The sequence below is a fragment of the Poecilia reticulata genome, chromosome 11 (genome assembly GCF_904066995.2).
Source record: "Poecilia reticulata chromosome 11, P_reticulata-male-v2, whole genome shotgun sequence".
Classification (NCBI taxonomy): Eukaryota; Metazoa; Chordata; class Actinopteri; order Cyprinodontiformes; family Poeciliidae; genus Poecilia; species Poecilia reticulata.
Window position 1 is genome coordinate 8,020,665 of NC_088840.1, and position 24,691 is coordinate 8,045,355.

Sequence of the window (24,691 nt, forward strand, 5' to 3'; positions counted from 1 at the left end):
GTCCTCTGAACGCCCCCTGGGGGGTGGTACCGCCCACGTTGAGAACCGCTAGTCTAGTAGAATAATTTCACAGATTTTGAGTTAATGGGGCACACCATTTGGAAGCTATTGAAAACATTTAATATTTAAAATATTGAATATGACTTAAATCCTTATAGAGGATAGTGTGCCTCGTTTAATAGCATGAATTACCACTTTTTTGTATTAGTTGGTCACAAGACAAGGCATTTATTTACAGGAGTGTTCGGAAATTTACGGTCCCTATGTGAACCTCCGAGCGCTTGAGGAGGCATCGGTAGAGGACAGCTGGCCGAAATTGCCGTTTATAAATCGGATCAACCTTGAGCTGAACGTCCCTTACTCCGCGGAGGGCAAATATCCAGTATCCAATTTGCAAAACAACTTCGCTGCGGTCGGTAATACAATGAAAACACCAGTGTTCTGACTAGTTTGTTTTGGTCTGTGGGCTGCAAACATGGCGCCGAGCGACGTAAATGTCATTCTCTGTGACGTCAGCTCCAAAGCTCTATAGCTAGTTTTCTTCATTAGTAAGCTGTTGCTGTAATGTGGACCTAATTATCAAAAATCAAGTCGGTCAAGAATGTTAATCTTTTGTTTCCAACAGATCAATCTTCAAAATATAGAGAAAATTCTCACAAATCATTGTCCAAACTTAAACTAGATGAACCAGAAAGAACAAAGCATTTTGACTTTGACTTTCACCAAACAAAGTTAAAATGAAATATTTCAGATCAAACCATATTTACAGACCTACATCCAGTTGAGATTCTCTTCCAGAAAAAGTATCTTAAACTTATTTTGTATTTTATTTTTATCTTGATTCTTCATCCAATCAGAGCTTGATCAATTCACAAAAAAGAATGACGACAAATATTCTGTCTCTGGCTGTCAAAGGAAATACGATATATAAATGTATGTGTTGCAATAAAAGCTTCCCAACAAAAATACACAAACATATTTGCCAATTTTCTAACTTGACATCAGCTGACTGGCAGTTTACTCTGTAGGCTATGCATTTGGAAAATAATTCAGCATTATCTTCACTAAAAAAAATAAATAAAAAAATACTAGGAGAGCTTGGAATTGGATTTGCTGAAACATTTGTCTCTTATAAGAACTCACTGCATTTATTGTCACAGGGATGACGTTGAAAGTTGCCTATAACATTTTATTGCTATATATAAGTATCTTTGAAGGAGACAGCTTTCAGTTTTAATTTAAAGTAAGGACTTTGTTATGAAGACAGACATTTTTACTTCTCAGGTCCACAGACATAAAGCTGTTCATGTGTGTGTAGCTACAGTATCTTAATAAAAGGATGCGGTGCCCGACCTGGAGGCAGATAGATCTATTGTTCATGCGACACTTTGGAACACAGTCTCCAGCCTGTCCATTCAGGATGTTAGATTGAACCTCCTTGAGCAGATTGAAATAAAAAAAGACCAGCCAGCATCACCCGCACCCATTATCCCCATCATCCAGTAGGAACAATGGCTACCGCCCCTTCCTCCTTTCCCAGGAACCTCGGCCCTCCGTTCCCACAGTGCCGTCCCGTTCTGAGGAGCCGGAGGGCCATTGTTACGCAGGATGACCTGTCCTCCGATTGTTCCCAGGAGGACACACATACACTTTTCACAGCGCGCTCGCTATAACTCCCAGCGGCACCTCTGCATCTTCACTTTGTGTTTTTTTTGTTTTGTTTTTTGTTTTTTTGAATGGAAACTTCCTCCAGCCTGCGGTAATTGCTTCTTCAAACCTGTCTCACCCAGAGTCGCCGGCGTGGAGTGGGCCATTTCGCTGATAGCAAACATAAGAGCAGAGAAGAAAAAGCTGGAGATGGCTGCAGATAGCACAGCATTTACCACTGTGGTGCCAGTGGAAGTCTGGGCTTCATGATTTCTACCTATTTCACAAGCTGGCAGGGTAATGTAGCAGAACGTATCCTGGCACACTAGAAAGGCTGCAGACCACTTTTATTTTATTACCACAGTACTAGTCTGGGACCAACTTTTAAAACCTCAAACAGTGGGATCAGTTCTGTTGCTTATTTGTCTCATTTGTCTGATTCAGCCTGTGACTAATTCCAGTTAGTTTTTATTTTCAGACCCGCATTTCACTGCAGCGATGACGAAAGTAAAAGCGGCCTTGACTCAAGCGTGGATGTTTACCAGCACATTAAATGTCAGATCTCTTGTTAACATTCATTCCCTGGGGAGTTTTTTGGAAGTTTGAAGCGAGAGAAAACAAAAATCAGGTGAACGGTGGAAAAAAAATTAAAAAAGTTAACTTTGAAGAGAAACACTTAGCCTGTTTTATATTTCCAAAGATGCTGACAGTCTTAAAAGTTTAACCTATTATTAAAGGTTGTATTAAAGGTTAAACCTGCATCATTTAAAGATGTCTGGTATTAAAGCTGCAGTATGTAACTTTTAGGAAAAAATTTTTTTTTTTCCATAGCTATTAAAATTACACCATGTTGAGACAGCATGCCGTCAGTATGACAGATAATCTGTGCAAAAAAAAAAAAAAAAATCAAGCTCCTCCTCATCCTCCTAATGCTACTGTTAGCAAACCGCTCTCAGTCAAAAACAACCAATCAGAGCCAGGAGGAGGGTCTTGGCGCTGTCAATCAACCTCATGTATGCTGTTCAACGTGCTAATGGCGGAAAATCAGCTTACCAGTACAGAAAAACCTGTACTTATCTGCAGTCATCAGTGGCTATGCTAACTAACATTAGCATTTGTAGCAGGCTATGTTGTGGTGAACCAGCTGTAGCTGGTTACTCCAATTCCTCCGATTGTATTCAAGGGTATCGGAATACAAGGCACAAAATACAAATGCAAACCGCACTTTTCAGATTACAAAAAAATAATAGTACAAAAAACAAAAGTAAAATGCTAACAAATAGAATTATGGTGGTGAAATGTGAAAATCCAAGATGCATCAATGCTTTTTCGATGATCATGTTTGACATGATCCAACAGAGTAAAGATGAATGAGCTGATTTCCCTTCAGGAATAAGTTTAGCTTTTCAGAGCTGAATGAGAAGGTTTTTGATGAGCAAAGTTACTTTTTATTAAGAAGGGAAATTTTGGGAGTATTTGTTTTTTTTGTGTGTGAAGCATATTAAGCCAGTTTTGTGTGATTTGTCAGCAACGGACACTTTTTCAATTTATGAACATAGATTTCCTTTATTTCATATCATTTCTTGGACACACAATTTATACACCTGGGAGTACTAACCATGCAGACTTTCTAAAATGAAAGCATCATGTTCAGGTTACAAATAATACTCCTAAAAAGCTTACAGCTCCAACGGAACCTCCTGTACTGCTGGCTTGTTTTGCCACACGCCTTCCAAGGCCAGATGAGATAAAAGGAACAACACAGAGCCGTCTTTCTTTTCCCACTTCCAGCAAGATAATTGCTACGTCTTTTCTAACATTCAGAAAAGATTAAAGGACACTCACTTTGAGAAACATTTATCTTGAAAATATCTTCGAATGAAACTACCAAAAGAAAATTGGGAGTGACTTAATCATGAAGCCACAATAATATCTGGCTCATACTGCTGTAATATGACATGAATAGAAACGATTTTCTTTGTAAGTGGAGATGGGCAAGTAAAAACAATCAATTAGATCAACACTTAAGTGAGTGGCTTGATTAAAATGTTCATCTATGCATCGTCAAATCTTCTGAAAATTCATCGATGGAAGATTTGTACCTGGTTACAAGAAATAGCAAGAGTGTGTTTGGTTTGATGTGTTTACTATCGGCCGGGCTGGCATTGATTCTTCAGGAGGTGGCAAGTGAAAACTACTCAGGTGAGTAGAACAGCGGGTTGATTTTTGTCCTCCGGTTCACCTCTTCGGTTCCCAGGGAACCATCCTCTTGATGGAAAAAAATAATAAAAAAAAAAACTGCAAGAACAAGTCTGTCGCGACACGAGTTAGCTCTTCTCAGATCTGTTCCTGTTGAGAGCAGCTTTAGGCGTGAACTCCAGTTTCTCTTTAAGGCTAAGCACCTGAGTGCCGTCTGTTCCCACCTGTTCCTGCAGCTTTCTTTCCTCCCTCAGTTCCAAGATGCTCTTCTCTTCCTCCCGAGGTTTGGGAGTGCCTCTGATGAACCACTCCAGGTGGTAGCCCACAGCGCCGACCACGAAAGCGACAGGGAAGGTGACGTATGGAGCGTAGGTCCGCATCGCAGTCCATACTACGGGCCACATGCTGCTTTAATTTCCCAGGTGCCCTAAAGGTTAGAAAATAAGTAAATTATATAATAGTAAGAGAGAAATTGTGGCATAGATTATTCTTTTCAGAACAGTAATAGAAAAAAATATATATTTAGGAAACAACTTCTAATGCCAGAGTGGTCATTTTCGGTCTACTGGCCCCCTCTTGTGGTCAAAACCAGATCCCTACAGTTAAACCAAATTAGGTTCCAATGACGGGGAAATAAAGTCTAGTGTTTTTAACCAGAAAATAATCAATTGCTACAGTCAGTTTCACGATTTTAGGCTTCAACGTGTAATACAAATAAATTAAAAATAATTAAGAAATAAAAAAAATTAAGTGTGTCGATTAAAAATATTGATGTTGACAAATTATAGTCGATTATGACAATTGGTCTCAGCAGAGACTTAATTCATCTGAAAGAAAGGGGGAAAAAATAAGTTTCTAAAAAGGTGCGTGCTGATCACTTTGCATGCAGACTGCAACTCCAGATTCTCTAGAGGAGCCACCTGTTGATAATTAGTTAATCAGGCAGTTTAGCAACACCTGGCTGCTACTTACTCTCAAAAATCCCATAGAAGCAGCACGGAGGCAAATTTTGTAAAGAAAAAAAAAAAAGTATTTCAACTGATTATGACTTAATGTTGTGAAATCTGGCGTCTTTTTCTGTTTATATTTCAGATTTAAGCAATTGTAGAAACGTGCAGACACTATATCAATGTTATATCCTGTCAGCCAAAATATTACAATTAACAGATGGAGGACTGTTAATTCTCTAACAGCAAATTTCTATCATGATTATTTGCTGCTTTAGCTCAAATCTTTATTTTTATTGTACCAAAATTTGTCAAAAAGTAATTACAATGTCGCAAATTTGCCAGTTTTCTCAGTGTCGAATTGGAAAACCTGGTGTCTACTATTATTACAGCGTTCATTTGATGTCCGACACCGTTCGCTTCACCTTCCTTACTGGTAATATAGTTCAACATTCTAACAGAGTTCGCCATTTTTGACTTAAAATACCGCAAAACAAAAAATGACAAGTCGAATGAGGGTGCCCAAACTGACCACGAGTTTAATTAAAAACTGACATAAACCTCCCCCCCCCCCAAAACACGAACACGTTTTGATGAAGTTATGCACGAATATCGGTCAACAAAGTCAGCATCACCCTGGTCGGTAGGATAGCTTAAAGTATTTGATATTCATAATCTTAGCCAGACGGGCACCGGAAGTATGAACATTAACCTACTAGTTTACTGTGTCTATCAAGAAACAAATTACTATCACACTATTTATTTTGACAATTTTTGACCGCCGTTAATTCATTTCATAAGACCACACTCACCTCTGCAGTTAACACATTTGTTCTACAGAGACGTCATTTCCGTGAGTTTCCCATTTTCTTCCTGTATCAACGTCATTCGCCAGTTTTTCTTCTGCGTTTTACCACCCCCTACTGGTAAATATAGTACACTGCGCTGAATGCCCAGCAGTATGTACTCCCTCAGCTACTTCTTCCAGTGACTAAAAATGATGTGTAATGAAATGTATCTTCGTATTTAATTTTGTTTTTGTTTATATATAATAAACAAAAAATCCACAGTCTTAATGGGTGTAGGTCTTTTCTCTTTGTTGGCTCCATCCTTGCCAAGTCCAGTTCTTCCTATTACGAGGGATCTGATCCATGTCTAAGCTAAAAAAAAAACACACAAAAAAAACCTCTTTAACATTTGTAACTTTCCAAACTAAGCAGCCTTAACATAGGAAACTGGTAACTTTCCAAATTAAACAATGTTTACATAGCTACATGTGGTAAAAATTCCTGAGTAATCAGTCAAGTTTCCACACCCAGAGAACATATAATTTATGTAAGATCAAAGAAACATGGAAGGAGGATTACAGACCTGGATGACTTTACGCTTATCTCAGCTCCAGTCTGCTCCGGTAGCAGACTGGTTTATACCGGTTTGGGTCTTGACTACATAAAGACCTCAAACCAGACAACGTCCTCTCCATGCGCCTCGAGTACCACACCGTATCTGGATCTTGTTTTGGGTATACAAACACTCCATATTCCTGCAAAAATACTTTAAGACAATGTTTTCCAGCCCTGGTCCTCAAGGCACAGTGCCCTTCATGTTTCCGTATTTTAACATCTAAAACATGCAAAGCAATGTGTCTTGAGGACCAGGGTTGAAAAACACTGCCTAAAGGAACACACTCAATACTTTTCCTGATCAGACGAAATTGGCAGCTAAAGTCCCAGGTAAAATACTTTACACTGACATGAAAAAAAACATTTTCATGTTGCAAGAGAAATTTGCCTACAAACTGCATCTTGTATTTATTCAGGTTCTGATTCCTGAATATACTAAAACATGCTTATCTGAAACACCAAGACTAAGAAAACAAAGAAACGGAGAAAACGTCTCACTAACAGAGAAAGCTTGGTGCATTTCTGTGAAGAAATACAGATTTAAAGTGGAAGCCCATGTCTCTCTCAAAGTGCATTCCTTTCACCCAATAGGAGAAGCAATATCAGACTCGGTTCGATGGTTTTCTGGGTAGTGAATCAGTAAGCCTTCTTTGCAAAGCTATGTCTGATTGATGACACTGATTATTCGGCCCCCACTCTGGAAACTTTTCCATTTAACAACAACAACGATCCTCGCCACCTAGTTGATCTATAGCAGTCGGAAAGCAGCCTGTCACAGAGCGGTGGCTGGAACACTTAATGGTTTCTTGTAGTAAAGCTCCAGAGGAGGAAAACAAAAACAAAAAAAAACACTGATCCATGTCTAGATTTGTTAAAATTAGTTTCAATGAAACTGGAATTGTGATCAAGTTGAATCTTGTGTGGGTGATTATGTTTGAAATCATTCTTTAAACCCCTGAATCCCTCAGTTGCCAGGACTGGCATGTGATCAGTGCTGTCAAATAAGGAGAAATGTGCTCATCTTCTGTCACACACACACGCACACACACACTTAGTCCCGCAGGCTAACAACATTGCCCGTGCCAGTTCTGCTTTACCAGCTGAACTTGGCAGCGGTGGGTTTATTAAATAAATGTCCGTTTATTCGTTAAATGAGATTTAGAGCTGCGCTCGCCAATATTTTGCAAATGAAAAAAAAAAAAAAAAAAGCAGCTATTTCTATCAATCCAAATCATGAGCCCAGCCTGACAGAGCAGAGTGTCACACTAAAGCCCTGTAGACTCGACCTATTTGTTAAAGTTAATTACAGATGTCAGGCATGGTCAGTGGTGGGAAATGTCCTCATTACACATGGGGGAAAATGACAGGACTCAAGTTAAATCACTGCTGAATCACAGAAGTCAGGAAAAAAAAAAAAAGTCCATGCAAAAGGAAATGGGTTTCAGTGAACTGAACCGTAAAACATGTTAAACCTTTGGACATGCTTCAAGTCCTTTAGTATTCGGTTCCCTCCCCCATTTTGCTACATTGTAATAACAAATCATAAAGTGTTGTAATGGGATGATAGACCAACAGGAAGTGATGAAAATTTGTAGGAAATTAATAAAAACTTTAACTCAACTCTACCCTGGTAAGATCAGTCCCTCATTCTACGCTTTGCTTCGTACGGAGGACCCAGATCCTCGGCTACTCAGAAACAATTGCTTGCTGAAGGAGTGGTCTCTTGAAATTTGAAACGACCTGATCCGATTTCACCAAGCTGTCTTAAGCATTTCTCTTGTCCCGACATTAGCTGCTCCACACATGGAACCGTGGTCAGCGCGGACAAAGCTTCGCTCACTTCCTCCGCCGTAATTCGCCAAACCATCGACAGTGTACAGGCAAACTACAATTCTGAAACGGCCCGTTTGCCGTTTCAGAACACAGTTAGTGGCAAACTGCAAACACAACTCTTCTATACAGGCCAGGTTTGGGAAATGCAAATGATCATCATGGTAATGGTATTACAAACTACATTTATGCGATTGTCTTCCAGCGTTGGTGAATTACCCGTAATCTGTAGTAATACTTTTTGCATATTTTGACAAAATCATGATAATACTCATAACCATAATCAGTTTGCTCACCATAACAATAGGATTTTCATATTACATGTCTACCCAATTCGGAGTGAGGCAGAACGATTCTTTCCACAAACTAATCAAGCAGGGGGACAGATGGTGAAGAATAAAAGAACCAGATGTGGGAAGAAGAGACAACTGCTTATTCATTTTTTTCACACCGCTTCACAGACAAAAAGAAAACAAAGTAACTATATGTGCATTTTTAGGCTCAAATAGGGTCGGACTCAACTTTCTGTCAAAATCGTGAGCATTTATAATCCTGAGATCAGGTGCCAATTGTGGCATATTTCTCTAGAATCGGGTGTAGACAGTCATTCTTCAAAACTTTTAAAACATAAATAATCATCTCATTATAATAGCGATACTAAGTTTAGTTTAACTGCTTTCTTGCTTTCCTTTTACATCTACAGATATCAAGTTTGGTTGATGTTCTTTCTTGATATTATAACTATGTCCAGACTTAGGAGCATTAAGCTCTGAGTGTTGATCTGCCAATCACCGGTCAGAGCAAATCCGGTGCAAACTGATTGGCATGTCATTATTTTAGTGGCAACCAAATTACTGTATGCTGTTAAAATCACCAGAAAAACAAAAAACTAGCTTCTAGCTGCTTTGTATGCATATCAGGTAAGTAAATAAGATCAAGGATGAGTACAAATGGCAAAACATTTATTCATTAGCATCACAAATCATTTAGCAAAACTCAAGACTACGGAAAAAACTCAAATTTGCACACAATTTTGTCCATTTTAAAAGGTCCACATAATATTTTTGTATACTGTATATTAATCTGTACAGTTGTACAAAGAAATATTTGATTAATGTGTTAAACGCAGTGAGAAAAAAACAGCTAATAAAAAAAGACAAGTTTTTACAAGTTTAGTTGGAAAAGGCCTGATGAAACTGTGAGGCCTCAGTGTAACAATAAATCTAATAACTGTAATGTTCCCATCATCTGTAATTACATATCAACTCAAATTCAACCCCACAAGACTTTTGCAAAAAAGTAAAAAAAAAAAAAAAAAAATTCTCTAACAATAACCATTATCCTTGGTCAGACTGGTTTTATGTAGATAAACATCTTACAGGATCAGATCTTAGAAACCCCGTCACACAGTGAATGTTCTGCACCTCATCCGTAGTGCAACGTCAGGCTTCTAACCGTCAAATTAAATGCAGCGACTGCCGCTACACTGAATATACCGCAATGTGTGGGGGTGGGAGGCACCTCTGGCGAAGCACAGGGAAAATCCGGGAGGCTGTCGGCCTGCGTGCGAAATGACGGTGCGCCTTCCGACAGCTGTGAGCGGGGCTCGTTGGCGAAGCCGCGCTCACATCAGCCTCGTGACGGCGCTGGTGAGAAAGTCCTCGTAGCTGAGTCGGACGTTGCCCGTCATGCCGCTGTCTCGCTCCCTGAACACCTGCGTCATGCTCTGGAGCTGCGTGCACACCTGGATGAAGCGGTCCAGCTGGATGCCGTGGGGGCCGCCCCTCCCACCGAAGCGTTGCACCAGCATCTCGGAAAACTGGGGGCTGAACTTGTAGCCCATCTGAGTTAAAACTGAAAAAGGAGAGACGGCAGAGGAAAAAAGGTGAGAGGTATACAGTGAAATATATATATATATATATATATATATATATATATATATATATATAAATAAATGACCCGCAGCACCTTTAAGACAACATAATGAAACATGGATACCTTGGTGCAGCTCTGTGCCGCTGATGGATCCCGAGCGGTCCCTGTCATACTGCTGAAACAAAGCCCTCCACTGCTGTATGTAATCCCACAGAGCTGAGAAACCAAACAAGTCTACCCGACCCGACCGCGTCTTGTCAAACATATCTGGCAGAAGACACGAGAAACACAAGTTCAGACAAACAACCCTCAGAAAAAAAAGACAACTTTTTGTTCACAGTCTTTCCAAACTAAAGCATAAATGTTTTAGTGTGTTTCCCTGCAGCCCCCCCCCCCATCCATCACCACAGACCTTCTGCTTCTAACACCGGTCCACAGAGGTCACATTGTTCTCATTATGGCCGGAGATAACATTAGGTCCCTGCCAGCAAATGTAATCGGAATGGAGCAGGAATCAAGACAGAACATTCCTGTTCCTTCCCCTGGACTAGAAACTGAGCTAAAGTTTAAAAATGTCTAATGCTGTGGCTTGAATTAATGTCTGCTTTTTCCAGGTGACGTTTGTGCCACTTTGCCGAAGGGAGAAAACTGCCACACTGCTGTGTCGTTGAACTGTCAACATGCTAAAAACCGGTTTGTCCGTGTTTGGCTTTTTAAACCGTTCGCAGCCGTGTGACTCACTGATCATCATGAGGCAGGTCTCGTCGTTGAAGTTGGACCAGTTGGAGTTGACCAAAGCCTGTTTCAGCTCCTTCGAGTTGATGAAGCCGCTCTGGTCGGCATCGACGCTGTAGAACCACTGGTACGCCTCCGGGTTAACACCAGGAGGGATGTTACCTACATATACATAAGAGGAGAGGGGGAAATGAAAGATGAGCAGTCTCAGCATTGTTTCATATTTTTTTTCTAAAAGCCAAAAGCCAAGAAATATTCTTTGAGCGTTTCTATTCCTTGTATTTAACTAAAACCTTCCCATTCTGCACCCTGTAAATCAGATTTGAGACCACTGAATAATATTTCATTTCTTAAGGACCTACTCTAAAACCTAGATAAAACCCTTTTACATAGAAACCCCCAAATAAAATCTTGAATAATAAATTCCCCTTAGAAATTGATTAGTAAACAGAGTTCACCTGTGCAAAATCTAATCCCTATATTAATCCAGCTCTTCTGTGAAGGTCTCAGATGTTTGTTAAACCATTAGTGAACAAAGAAAAACACAGAAAAAATTAAAAGAAAAAAATAGAAAAAAATTAAATAAATAAAAATAAACAGCATCACAACGATAACGAAAATGTGGCTTAAAAGGAAAAGTGGACAAAGAAAAAAACACTTTTGAAAGAAAAAAAAATTCTATTTAAAGTTTCTCAGAAACCATGTAGAGCAGTGATCACCAACCCCCGGTCCGTGGACCAATTGGTACCAGGCCGCGCAAGAAATAGTGAAATATTTCCGTTTTATGTATTATTTGAGTCTGGAGGATCTTTTATTTTGAAAATTCTTTAACCGGATTCTCTCAGTTACTTGCGAGCCAACACTGAGGCCACAAGCAGCAAAATGAGTAAGAAACAGATCAGATGTCTTTGGAAAGTTTCTTTGCGAAGGGGAAAAGGCCCAGAGAAGAGACAGGAGGATGGATTTATCCCGAACCGGTAGTTGAGTCCCACATTACAAACCCGCTCTGCGTAACATGCAGCGACCGGCTGCTAATGAGGCCATGAAGCTTCAAGCTGCTTCGCCACGTAGAGACCAAGCAGGCTGTGGATATAAGCAACACTTCGGGTGTTATTGTCACCCATCACTCCTTGATGGGACCGTCTCATTGCAGAGAAACAAGCTCAGGGCTCCCATTAGTCAGTATTGTGAGTTACAATTTTCACAAAGTAAAATGTTCGTTTTTGTGCCACATCTGTATCTTATTTTGAAGGAATATATAAACGTTACCATAGCGACCAGAGTCAGAGCGTTTGGGTAGTGGTCGAGAGGAGATGAGTAGAGCTTGTGAGTTTTAAGTCTGGTTTAGACGGAAAGATTTAAGAATGTCGGCCGATTCTCCAAACCTCTGTGACCACAGAGCTGATTAAAGTCCAACAGGTTCGATCAGTTCGTGTCTCCAAGGCAGGAGCAACACGAACCGATTCCAGTCACAAACATTCCGATTCCAGAGGATAATCCAGTAAAACCCCCAACATAGCGGGAATTTAGAATAACCAAACACGGATGACGATGTAGAAGCAATAGTGATAGTTTGTGGACTCATTTTAAGAGATAAAAGATGTAACAAAAAGAAAAGGCAGTGGATAAAAGACGACGGAGCAGCCGCACTATTTGCTGCACTATTGATTTGGAGGTGAATATGTTTTTTCATAGTTAACATTTTTAACTGAAAAAACATAATAATGACCTTTAGATTTAATAATAAACATTTCCACATATCATCTCCGATATCCACCGGACTGTTGCGCGATATGTCAGCTGTTTGGGATTCCCCTCTGTTCTTATGTCACTGCGCTTTTTGATTGGCTATCTGTCACATTCAGAATGTCATATTCTCGTTCCCAGTCAGGGAAAACCCCACAGGTTGCGATAAAAACTCCAAGACAACCCAAATTGAGTATATTCAGGATTTGCGGGAACACCAACACCGCCTCACTCACCCCCCGGGGCTGCAGCAAAATTTTCCAAGTCTTGACCGGTCCGCGCTAATAAAAAGGTTGGGGACCACTGATGTAGAGGACAAAGCAAATTTGATGCTCTGGTTGGATGAGACAGATGCTGTGCTTTGTGGCAAAAAAAAAGCAACACTTTTCTGATATTTATTTATAAGAAATACTGTGTATTGTGAAAAAATGTATCATTTTCCTTCCACTTGACAACTGGATGTAATTTTTCATTGTCCTATTTCAAATAGCACAAAAGCACATTGAACAGATTTTGTGCGATGTGAAAATTTGGTGTTAATATTTTGAAAAGCCACAACATTCACACTCACTGCTCCAGACAAAAAAAAAAAGAAGAAGAAATCGGGTCAATATGCCCAACAGGGCTGGAAAAGCCATTATGAGGAAGAGAGAAACAGCACTCGGCCAAGAGGTCACCACCTGATTATATGGTGGAAAATACATGGAGACTTAGAAAATACAGTGTAGTGTGCAAAAAGGAGGAGTAAAGAGATGGCTGACTGTCATGAACATGAATGGGAAGAACGACAGGTGACATCCTGACATCTGTCTCTGCAGGGAAGAGATGGAAACATAGAATTTGATGAAATCAGACACACACACAAAACACACGCTCCCGGCCCATCCATCTCCGACTTCTGCTTAGGCCTTGCTCTGTTTTACCAGAGAGTCATTACTCCAGCTTCATATGACCTGCAGAGGGTCCACAAACTGAGCCGCGTCTCTTCGTGACTATCTGGGAGCGCAGGTTGTTTTTTATCAATCATCCCACCGCGAAGCAAAAGAAAGAAGCAACAAAGAAGAAGTATGAGGTTGATCTTGCAGTCTTATTGTGCTTTATTTTACTCTTACAGCTACAGAAGTCTTTACAGAGCTGCAGCTGCAGAGTGGAATTACCTGCAGGAGCGTTGTATTGGTTAGGTCCTCCATAAGGCTGTCCTCCATAAGGCTGTCCTCCGTAACCACCAGGCGCGCCACTAGGTCCATGCCCATATTGCCCACCATAACCTGGAGCTCCATAATCCCCATATGGGCCCCCAGTGGGGCCTGTTCCACCTCCAGGGGGACCCCCATAACCTCCTTGGCCTCCACCATATGGGTTACCTTGAGGTGGGTGGCCTCCTCTTGGATACCCCTACAAAGTAATACAAAGGAAAACAGGTGAATTCAAGTGATTTTGAGTCGATTCTACAGCAACCGAACAAAAATATAATAGTAGAACCAGATCTTAACAATGTTTCCGTTATAAATTGTGTAACATTATAAATTGTGTTAATTTATAAATTGCATCTCATCTCATGCAAATTTGCATGAGATAAGAAAGTTTATGGAGCTACAGAGCAGCAAATATACATATTAACGATGTGCTCTTACTAACTAAATTTAACAAATGAAAGTTGAGCTGCGCAGTGGTGCAGCTTGTAGCGCTGTTACCTTGCAACGACAAGGTTCTGGGTTCAAATCCCAGCTCGGGGTCTTTCTGCGTGGAGTTTGTATGTTCTCTCAAGATACACAATTTAGATCTAGCTATTGTAACAAGACAATAAATTATTTTCCAAAGTCAAAAATACATCGATACTAAAAGGATAAATAAGTACACATATTTACAAGAGCACCAATAAGTGTGTGGAGGAATGCATTTCAGTCAAGGTCATCAATATTGATGCATGGCCCAAATTAAATATTTCCCTGTTTACATGAACTGACTTAATCATAAATGAGATGTTTACAATTTCATAACAGTGCATAATAATAGAGAAAAGGTTTTGCTTTATTTGTCAAATTGTTGAAAAGTAATGTCCAAATATAAAGTTGTTGAAAATCAACCACATATCAGGAACTATTAAAAGAAATATTAATAATTAGTGGCTAATCAGGTGTTGTAATTCATATTCCTTAGAATAAAAATTTAACTCATGGAGAACAATCTTTTCATTTTTCCACTTGAAAGCGATTCTATTAATGGCTTGCTACTATTAAATTTCATGAAACACTGAGGAAACATTTTAAACATTCAGAAAGTGGGTGTGGTGATTCACTTTAAAAGACACATTCAAATTAGGACGCGCAGTTTAGTTTATTATTAAACCAACTTCGAACTTTTAGAATATGCAGTATTCCGAAATCACATTCATTTTAACTCTTGCACATAAAAAAAATATATACATTAAAACTATTGCTATTGCTGAGTAGTTTTGGTGACAGGGGGCCTATATTTCTGAACATACTACACAATCGAGGCTGGAACAACCCCTCAGCTAACACATGAATAAGAGTCTTTTGTGGTAAAACATAAACGACTGGCGGGGTCACACGAAAGCTTGGGAACACACAATCCACTAATTACACCATTAAATATGTCACTATAGCAAGAAACAAAAGAGAAACTTGAAGTTGTCCTACCTGTCCGTAGTGAAAACTCATGATTTGTTTGACAACTCTTCACTTCCTGCTACAAAATTACATCCGCAATATGGAAAACAGCGCCGGCTTTTCCTCGCGTGTTATTGGTCCGTTTGTTCTGTCACGCTGACCCGTCATCCGTGAGCTCAGCTTCTGATTGGACGCTAGAGGGAGGGGGAGGTGAGGGGGGAATGTAGACGAACAGGAAAAAAAGGAGAGAGAGAAAAAAAAACATACAAGCCCACTCCCTACTGTGCATCTATATGGCAAGCCGTTTTAACATAAATTCGGTTTCGTCTGACTATCCGTAATTACACTCCAGATATCTAAAAACGCCTTTTGACTAGGCAAAACTACATTTTGACTATCCGGAATTGTAATTAAAGATATCTGTATTTACAATCTGACTAGTAAGAATAATAATTCAAGATATCTTCGATTACACTTTGACTAGTCAAAATTCCTTTCAATATATCTCAAATGACATCACTGGATCTGTCATTTGACGGGACACATATCCGTAATTACGATTTAAGATGTCTTCAACACAATTATGACTAGTCAAAATTACAATTTTAGATATCTGAATTAAGAATGACGTGGAAGCCCCTTCGAGATGTCCAAACAGTTGCCTGCAGAATTTTATGTTTCCTGCACACAATTGTCAGTAAATGCCACAAATTAGAAAGAGCTCGACAATGTTGGAAATGCGGAGATAGCAAAATTTCATAAACTATAAGATTGCTTCTGACATCTGCAAAGAATTTCCTGTTTATTCATTTTCGATTGACCGAATGCAGTTAAAAAGTTTTGAAAAGCTAAAATTGCTCAAACCATTTTCAACATGAAAGCAGTGGATTTTCAAACATCTTTTTTTGTTTTCTCTATTCATTGTTTTATTAAACTTTCAAATTAATACGTAAATCTGGGACGTTTTGACTAGACAGAATACTAATTCAAGATATCAGTAATGTGATTCTGACTAGTCGGAATGTCAATTTAAGATATCTCAAATAGAAAAGCTGTGTAATTCAAGATATCTCCAATTCATTTAGAGATATCTTAAAAGGAATTTTGACTAGTCAAAATCACAATTCAAGATATATTTAATTTAGCTTTGTCTAGTCGTTATTTGCTTTTAAGATATCTATAATTCAGTTTTCACTAGTCAAAACTACATTTTTTCCTATCCAAAAAGACATTTAAGATATCTATAATTCAGTTTTCACTAGTCAAAACTAAATTTTTTCCTATCCAAAAAGACATATAAGATATCTATAATTCAGTTTTCACTAGTCAAAACTAATTTTTTTCCTATCCAAAAAGACATTTAAGATATCTTGAATTATGGAGCCATTAGAGATATCTTTAATTAGAATTATGATTAGTCAAAAACAAAATCGAGATATCTTGAATTTACTTTATGACTATCATAATTTAATTGTAGATATCTGAAATGTTTATTTCAGATATCTACAATTGTCAGTATGTCATCTACAATTGTCAGTATGTCAGTAATTCATTTTAGATATCTTGAATTGAAGTCTTCATACAAGTCAATGGTAAATCTGACGTCATTTGGACTAGTCGAAATATAATTATAGATATCTTAAATCGCTAAAACGTCTAGTCACAAAACAATTTGATATCTGGAATGTAAGGGCGGTAAAACCGAATTTATGTTAAAACGGCTTGCCATAGTTCCCAACCCAACGCTTACTAAATGATTCACTCACTACGTCACCTTCTGACAATGCAGAACAACAATTTTCTCTTCCTCGAAAGAAATATGTAGTTTTATCACAAAGAATAAACTGCAATAAACTGTTCATTTGTCAGTGAACGACTTTATTGGATAAATCAATAAATACAAAATATAAAGCAAAACATCTTCAATATTTCTTTATCCCCTTTTCAAACTATTATGAAAGCACAACTTTTCAGCTATATGAAAAATATTAACATTTACCGTCAAGCAGTTGTAATGAAAGGGTGTGACAAGACTATTTACCTGAGAGAAATCCAACCGAGTCATTTGAGTCAACCGAGTTGTACTAGACGATGCTTAGCATTGTTCAATATTATTTATAGTCATGTCCAATGCTCATCAGTGGCTACATTCATTCGTTTGTGTTGTAGTTATTTACACATATATTACAGTCAGCGAAACCAGAATACAATTACAACCATGACACAACCACACAATCCTTTCACACTGGAGACCTTTGTGTTAAGAGAGAAGAGGTGCACATTGTGTCCTTCAGAATATCATCTAAATTATTTACAAATCCACATTAAAGGACTACTTAAAGCAACTAGCGTTTTCTCTCTTGGAGAACTCCCTCTCTCCGTGGAGTTTGACAAAAGCACTCTGGACAGTTTACTTCTAGCTTTCCTCCACTCGCTTAAGAGGCTTTTCTTCAGTCTTGATGTTGAGATTCTGAAGAGATACTGTAGGATCCACTCTTACTGTGGATTTAGATCTGTACATTGACCTTGGATGTGAGAGAGGAGACATTTCCCGACTTTCAATGAACCTCTGAATGTCCTGCTCCTTCTTCCTTAGAATGAGCTTTTTGATACGTTTGAAGATTAGGTAAATCATTTCACAGATGCACATTAAAATGCAGACAGCTGAGGAGACCACCATGAAGAGCGTGAAGATCTTTTTCTCCGTGGGCCGGGATATGTAGCAGTCCACTGTGTTGGGGCAAGGTGGCAGTGTGCACTTGGTCAGGCGGGGCATGTCGTAACCCTCGTAGACGTAATGCAGGACATAGAGGAAACCGGCATCGAAGCCCGCCTTGAAGACCAAACTCACCTGTAAAATGAGATGCATTTGTGTCAGACTTGGGGAAAAAAAATATCTATGAGTGTCACTTTTGATTTTTTTTCTCCCCAGAATTCTTAAGCCCAACTAGTTCATGTCAAAGTCAAATCAAGGATGCCAAATTTTGCTAAATCCATCTTTCGTACCAGGTAAGTCCACCACAGGCCTCCACGCTTCTTTTCAGGGTGGGAATACAAGTGCTTCCCCTTGTGGGAGGTAGTGTACTCCATGTCCTTCTTCTCCCTGTACTTGACGTGACCGACGACCATGAGCGATGGGCAGGTGACGAAGATGAGTTGCAGGGCCCACAGGCGGATGTGAGAGATGGGGAAGATACTGTCGTAACAGACATTGGTGCAGCCTGGCTGCCTAGTGTTGCACACAAAATCTTTGCTTTCATCTCCCCACACCTGCTGAGCTGCTACCACAAACACCAAGACCCGGAAGACAAACACCATAGAAAACCAGACCCGGCCAAACACAGTGGAGTATTGGTTAACTCCACTCAGAAGAGCCTGTAGAGAAGCCCAGTTCATGATTGCCCACTTATCGGTGCATGTTTTGAAGTAAGTGGGTCAGGAGAGAAGCTGGAAATCGTCAGGAGGCTAGTTGGATTAAAGTCCTGATGATTTCAACCTGAGATGAGGGAAAAAAAGAGAATTACAATTCTAAAAGGCTGAGAAAGCAAAAGTGAAATGTTTCAGCTTGACAAATAAAATAATCTCAATTTTTCCATAGCAATTTGCTTGAGACTTTGATAAATGCAGAGGGTTGCATCAGGAAGGGCATCCGGTGTAAAACATTTGAAAATCTGACATGCGATTCAAGAATATGATCTCCAATATACGGGACCGGTCGAGGCCCGGGGTTATTAACGACCACCATTGGTGCTGGTGACCAACAGGGTACCAGTGGAAATTGGACTACGGTTGGTCATTGGACTACCGGAAGGGGAGGATGACATGTTCGTAGACAGAGAGAGAAGAGAAAAGGTAAGAGTGTAGAACTGAAAGTAGCAACTTTGAATGTTGGAACTATGACAGGAAAAGCTAGAGAGTTGGCTGACCTGATGCAGAAGAGAAAGGTGGACATATTATGTGTCCAGGAGACCAGGTGGAAAGGCAGTAAGTCTAGAAGTCTAGGAGCAGAGTTTAAGCTGTTCTACCATGGTATAGACAAGATGAGAAATGGTGTAGGGATTATTGTAAAGTGAAAACTGTGTGAGGTAGGCTGATTAGCCTGAAGTTAGAAATTGAAGGTGTAATGCTCAATGTGGTTAGTGGTTATGCCCCAGAGATTGGATGTGAGTTAGAAGAGAAAGAGAAATTCTGGAGTGAGTTAAATGAAGTGATGCAAAATATCCACAAAGGTGAGAGAGTGGTAATTGGGACAGATTTTAATGGACATGTTGGAGCAGGGAACAGAGGTGATGAGGAAGTGATGGGCAGATTTGGCATCCAGAACCAGAATGCAGAAGGACAGATGGTGGTAGGCTTTGCAAAGAAGATGGAAATGGCTGTAGTGAATACTTTCTTCCAAAAGAGACAGGAACACAGGATGACATACAAGAGTGGAGGTAGGAGCACGCAGGTGGATTACATCTTGTGTAGACGAGACAATCTGAAGGAATTCAGTGACTGCAAAGTGGTGGTAGGTGAGAATATTGCTAAACAACAAAGGATGGTGGTGTGTAGAATGACTCTGAAGGTGAGAAAGGTGAAGAGGGCAAAGGCAGAACAGAGGAAAAAGTGGTGTAAGCTGAAAAAGGAAGAATGTTGTGTGACTTTCAGGGAGGAGTTGAGACGAGCTCTGGGTGACCAGAACATGCTTCCAGATGACTGGCCAACTACTGCTCATGCTATCAGGGAGACAGGTAGGAGAATACTTGATATGTCTTCTGGAAGGAAAGTTGACAAGGAGACTTGGTGGTGGAATAAGGAAGTGCAAATATGGGTACAGAAAAAGAGAGCAACTAAGGAGAAGTGAGACAATGTGAGGACTGAAGAGAGTCACCAAGAGTACAGCGTAAAGTGAAGGTAGAGGTAGCTAAGGCCAAACAAAGTTCATACATTAACTTGTATAATAGGCTGGAGAGTAAGGAGGGAAAGAAAGACTTATACAGGTTGGCGAGGCAGAGAGATAGAGATGGGAAGGATGTACAACAGGTTAGGGCAGGGCAGGGCTGGGCAACTGCAGGCCTCCAGGGCCGGTCTCCTGCAACTTTTAGATGCATCTCAACTTCAACACACCTGAATCAAATAATGAGGTCATTAGCAGGACTCTGGAGAACTTGACTGCACTAAGGAGGTGATTCAGCTGTTGGATTCAAGTGTGTTGGATCAGGAAGACATCTAAGAGTTGCAAGACACCGGCCCTCGAGGACTAGGATTGCCCACCGCTGGATTAGGGTGATTAAGGACCAAGATGGAATTCTACTGACAGATGCAAAAAGTGTGAAAAGAAGATGGAAGGAGTACTTTGAAAAGTTGATGAATGAAGAAAATGAGAGAGAACAAAGAGGAGAAGAAGCTGCTCCTGTGAATCAGGAAGTAGCAAAGATGAGTAAGGAGGAAGTAAGGAAGGCATTGAAAAGGATAGAGTGGAAAGGCAGTTGGTCCAGATGACATACCCGTGGAGATATGGAAGTGTCGAGGAGAGCCAGCAGTAGAGTTTTTGACAAGGCATACATTAGGAGCTCATTGAGAGTGAGAGGATGCCTGAGGAACGAAGGAGAAGTGTGCTGGTACCAATTTTCAAGAACAAGGAAGATGTCCAAAATTGTGGCAACTACAGAGGTATAAAGCTGATGAGTCATTCAATGAAGTTATGGTAAAGAGTTGTTGAAGCCAGACTGAGGTCAGAAGAGGACATCTGTGAGCAGCAGTATGGTTTCATGCCAAGAAAATGTACTGCAGATGTAATCTTTGCATTGTGGGGGTTGATAGAAAAGTACAGAAAATGTCAGAGGGAGCTGCATTGTGGTTTTTATAGACTTACAGAAAGCATATGACAGAATTTCAAGAGAGGAGCTGTGGTACTGCATGAGGAAGTCTGGAGTAACAGAGAAATATGTTAGAGTGGTGAAGGACATGTATTATAACTGTAAGACTGTGGTGAGGTGTGCTGTAGGAGGGACAGAGGAGTTCAAGGTGGAAGTGGGCCTTCACCAAGGATCAGCTCTGAGCCCTTTCCTATTTGCTGTGGTGATGGACAGGTTGACAGATGAGGTTAGACAGGAATCTCCATGGACTATGATGTTTGCAGATGACATTGTGATCTATGGTGAGAGCAGAGAACAGGTGGAGTTAAATCTCAAGAGACGGAGGCTTGCTCTGGAAAGGACAGGAATGAAGGTTAGCCATAGCAAGACAGAATACATGTGTGTGTGTGAACGAGAGTGACCCAAGTGGAGACATGAGGGGCAGGGAACAGAAATAAAGAAAGTGAAAGATTTAAAGTAGTTAGGGTTCGAGGGCCGGTCTCCTGCAACTTTTAGATGCATCTCTACTTCACAACACCTGAGTCAAATAATGAGGTCATTAACAGGACTCTGGAGAACTTGACTGCACTTAGGAGGTGATTCAGTAACTGGATTCAAGTGTGTTGGACCAGGGAGACATCCAAGAGTTGCAGGACACCGGCCCTCGAGGACCAGGATTGCCCACCCCTGGTCCAGAACAACGGTGAATGTGAAAAAGAAGTGACGAAACATGTCCAAGCAGGGTGGAACGGGCAGAGAAAAGTGTCAGGTGTGATGTGTGACAAGAGTATCAGCAAGAATGAAGGGAAAGGTGTACAAGACAGTAGTGAGACCAGCAATGCTGTTTGGTTTAAAGGAGGTGACAATAAAGAAGAGGCAGGAGGCAGAGCTGGAGGTAACAGAGATGTTGAGGTTCTTTTTGGGAGTGACAAGGATGGATAAAATCAGAAATGAATACATGAGAGGAACAGCTCATGTCAGATGTGTAGGAGATAAAGTCTGAGAAGCCAGACAGAGATGGTTTGGACATGGTACAGAGGAGAGACACTGAATACAATGGTAGAAGGATGCTGAGGATGGACCTGGCAGGAAAGAGACCTAGAGGAAAACCAAAGAGGAGATTTATGGATGGAGTGAAAAAGGACATGAAGGTAGTTGGTGTGAGAGAAGAAGATACGGAAGACAGGATTATATGGAGACGGATGACTTGCTGTGGCGACGCCTAAAGGGAAAATGTCGAAAGGAAAAGAAGAAGATAAACCAGATAAAGACATTTCTAACAGTCCTAACCTCAGTTGGCACACTAGATTGTTTTCCCAATATGTTTGACAGTAAAATTGCAGATTCACATTTATCAAAACCATGTTGGCTTATAATGTGGCATTGGTTATTTTCTCCCTTTCTCTTCCCTGTCCTCACTCAAGAAAACAATTGCCAACGCATAATGTTGCAATAACAATGTATTGTGATTGTGGCAAAGGGGAAATCAGTCATGTTTTGCGGTTGTAGAGTGGTGAGGTAGACGCAGTGGACCCAGGTAGTAGAGAAAATGATGGCTTAATGAAGAATAACGCACAACATCAAGGCAGCACAGGTGAGCAGAAGGCTAGGAGCTCGGAACTGGTAGCAACAGGAAGCACAGTTGGAGACAATGACATTAGACAAGGACCAAACAACGAACAAGAGACACAGGTGGATTTCAATACACAAAGGGAATTAGACACAGCTGGGATCAATCAAGGGTAGACAGGACAACACAGAAACTCAACTGACAAAGAAACGTAAATAAACGCACAGAAAACTCAAATCCTTACAAATTCTTAAAGATTTCTTTGTAAACAATGACTTTCTTCTGACTTCTGTTCTATTAAGAATAGAAGTCAGGCCGTTTCTATGCCCTAAGGCTTTCCAAGTGGATAATTGTGAAATGGAGAGTAAAGGATACTTTACAAACAAAATATACTGTATGTGCCACATGAATTTTTTTAGCCCCCGTTTACACTAATAAATAAAAATACCTTAAAATGCAAAGGGAAGCAAGACACATTTCATATTCTTCCGTTGAGTCTTTGTATTGATGATGCTTAAATTGCAATAGTAGCAATAGAACCACTGCAGTTCCTTTTTGTGGTCTGATCAGTTCCTAACAACAACAACAACAAAAAAAGGCAGCTCCTTCATGTTAATGAACTGGGTGGAATCCAGCCTGGCATCACTTTCACAAATGTATTCCCAGTTAAAAAGATGTTTCACATTCAGTCTGAGTGGAGTTTTCTAAAACTGACTCATTACACTTCAGTGGGCGAGTCATCATCAGAGCCTGCCTTTGTAGAGAGGACAAACTAATACTCTTGACTCTATTAGCAAGTCGCTTGAAATGTTTGAACGGTGTTTGAAACATGTCGCTTAACAGGCAAACGCAGCCGTCAGTTTGATGCCGTTTATCCAATGGAGTCCAACTTGTTTAAAGTATGAAAAGTCTTTCATTTGTCCGTATGAACGTAGAAGCTGTGGTCTGACTGACGTCAGTCCCTCCTGATAGTTAATGTACTGTCCTGATCGAGTACAAATTGAAAAGAAATGTTTTGTATTTCAAAGCATTTAAGTACAAACATTTTTTTTCAAGTGTAGTCATCAGAAAAAGTTTGTACCTTTAAAAGTGTCAGACTTTACAATAACAAGAAAAAAGTGCCCCCCACTCTCAAAACTCCTTTTTATATTTACATCTCATTCTGATAAATGTTGGCAGTCTGACAGGGAGTGAGAAAAAAAAAGGTTGGATAACAGCTTCACTGCCCACCGTTCCATCTTGTCTAATCCCTCGCATCTGAATTAAAAAAAGCCCTCTATTAGCATTTATGGGCCTCTGAACAACCCCTCAACAACCGCAGCTGGTCCCATCATCTCTTTGCTAAGGGTTTGTCCTTTTTCTTTCTTGTCACAAAGCACACACATCACTCCCTCTCAGACTGTGCAATACATTTACTTACCCGCATCCTAAGCAACTGAACTGCATTTCATAGAACCTCAGGCAACTCTTAAAGGACACAGAATATATACAGTTTTCGTTTTCATATAGTATGCATAGTATAATGATGTAGTTCTGAGTAATACAATAGTACTTTGTACATGAGCCCCTAAGACAAAAGAAATAAACTGATACAACTTGCTCTAAGAGTTAAACTAGTTGCATTTACTTCTCTAACCAAAACAATACATCTCCAATCCGCTTTCCTGTAAAAGGTGGTCAGCATCGTCTCTTTTGGAACTTTCCATGCATTCCTCTTTTTGACCAGTTTTACTTTGAGTTTGTTTCCCTTTGTAATTTCCGTTTTAAACAGGAAGCAATCAATTCAGGATTAGTTTTCCTTAAAATTAATATTTACGTCATCTATAAGTGCTGCGACTGATCTTACCTCTTAACATGACTTCCTGTAACAGTTTTATTGTTTTTTTCTTTATTCTTCTAGTCTCTTCTTTGATCTTTTTAGCATTCAAAGAAAACTACACTGAAGATCAGGCAACTAATCTGAATTAATCTAATTTTCTAAAAGTATGTCTATATGAAACATGAAAAAAGAAGCAAAACAAAGAACCTTACCAAAGACACGGAGTAGAAGGCATAACACAGAAATCCTGCCTGGCTGATGAGGAAGTGTCGTGTGTCAGCTCCTACTGCGTTGACAGACTCGGTTACACCTGGATGGTTTTAGGTGTGGACCTGTCGGATCAGTCGAGGATGGGTGGAGCGTCTCACTCAGACACCCATCTCCATTCTCCCATTTGCTTAATTAATCTGGTGAATAGTTGAAGAAGAGAACTTGGGTTTTCTTTGT

At 40.0% G+C, this 24,691-nt stretch overlaps 3 protein-coding genes across 4 annotated transcripts; all 3 read right to left on the reverse strand.

Moving 5' to 3' along the window:
• Positions 1-3,185: 3,185 nt before the first annotated feature.
• Positions 3,186-6,366, reverse strand: smim12 (small integral membrane protein 12). The gene is made up of 2 exons (XM_008421590.3): positions 5,606-6,366; positions 3,186-4,273 (listed from the first exon to the last, which is right to left on the reverse strand). The coding sequence occupies exon 2, from the start codon at positions 4,248-4,250 to the stop codon at positions 3,975-3,977; it is 276 nt and encodes a 91-aa protein (XP_008419812.1). The 5' UTR covers positions 4,251-4,273; positions 5,606-6,366; the 3' UTR covers positions 3,186-3,974.
• A 2,605-nt stretch (positions 6,367-8,971) lies between these two features.
• On the reverse strand, positions 8,972-15,171 carry pef1 (penta-EF-hand domain containing 1). Its single transcript, XM_008421592.3, has 5 exons — positions 15,046-15,171; positions 13,540-13,777; positions 10,643-10,798; positions 10,025-10,168; positions 8,972-9,880 (listed from the first exon to the last, which is right to left on the reverse strand). Exons 1-5 carry the CDS (start codon positions 15,064-15,066, stop codon positions 9,651-9,653), a joined length of 789 nt encoding a protein of 262 aa, XP_008419814.2. The 5' UTR covers positions 15,067-15,171; the 3' UTR covers positions 8,972-9,650.
• Positions 15,172-16,872: 1,701 nt separating this feature from the next.
• On the reverse strand, positions 16,873-24,581 carry LOC145553649 (gap junction beta-4 protein-like). 2 transcript variants are annotated; one of them, XM_081612401.1, is made up of 3 exons: positions 24,457-24,581; positions 18,022-21,152; positions 16,873-17,866 (listed from the first exon to the last, which is right to left on the reverse strand). In XM_081612401.1, exons 2-3 carry the CDS (start codon positions 18,409-18,411, stop codon positions 17,432-17,434), a joined length of 825 nt encoding a protein of 274 aa, XP_081468527.1. In that variant the 5' UTR covers positions 18,412-21,152; positions 24,457-24,581; the 3' UTR covers positions 16,873-17,431. The 2 variants fall into 2 exon arrangements, with proteins under 2 accessions (XP_081468527.1, XP_081468526.1); XM_081612400.1 differs by having other exon boundaries at positions 18,022-18,511; positions 24,457-24,579.
• Between the last annotated feature and the right edge of the window lie 110 nt (positions 24,582-24,691).

What these genes read in the sequence shown, in the direction of transcription:
- pef1 (XM_008421592.3), bottom strand. Translation starts at nt 15,066, where the DNA reads ATGAGTTTTCACTACGGACAG. An exon ending in CCAATACAACGCTCCTGCAG is followed by an intron (nt 10,799 to 13,539) that starts GTAATTCCACTC and finishes ATGTATATGTAG; the next exon opens with GTAACATCCCTCCTGGTGTT. An exon ending in GACCTGCCTCATGATGATCA is followed by an intron (nt 10,169 to 10,642) that starts GTGAGTCACACG and finishes GTCTTCTGCCAG; the next exon opens with ATATGTTTGACAAGACGCGG.
- LOC145553649 (XM_081612401.1), bottom strand. Translation starts at nt 18,411, where the DNA reads ATGAACTGGGCTTCTCTACAGGCTCTTCTGAGTGGAGTTAACCAATAC. An exon ending in GCCTGTGGTGGACTTACCTG is followed by an intron (nt 17,867 to 18,021) that starts GTACGAAAGATG and finishes CTCATTTTACAG; the next exon opens with GTGAGTTTGGTCTTCAAGGC.
- smim12 (XM_008421590.3), bottom strand. Translation starts at nt 4,250, where the DNA reads ATGTGGCCCGTAGTATGGACTGCGATGCGGACCTACGCTCCATACGTC.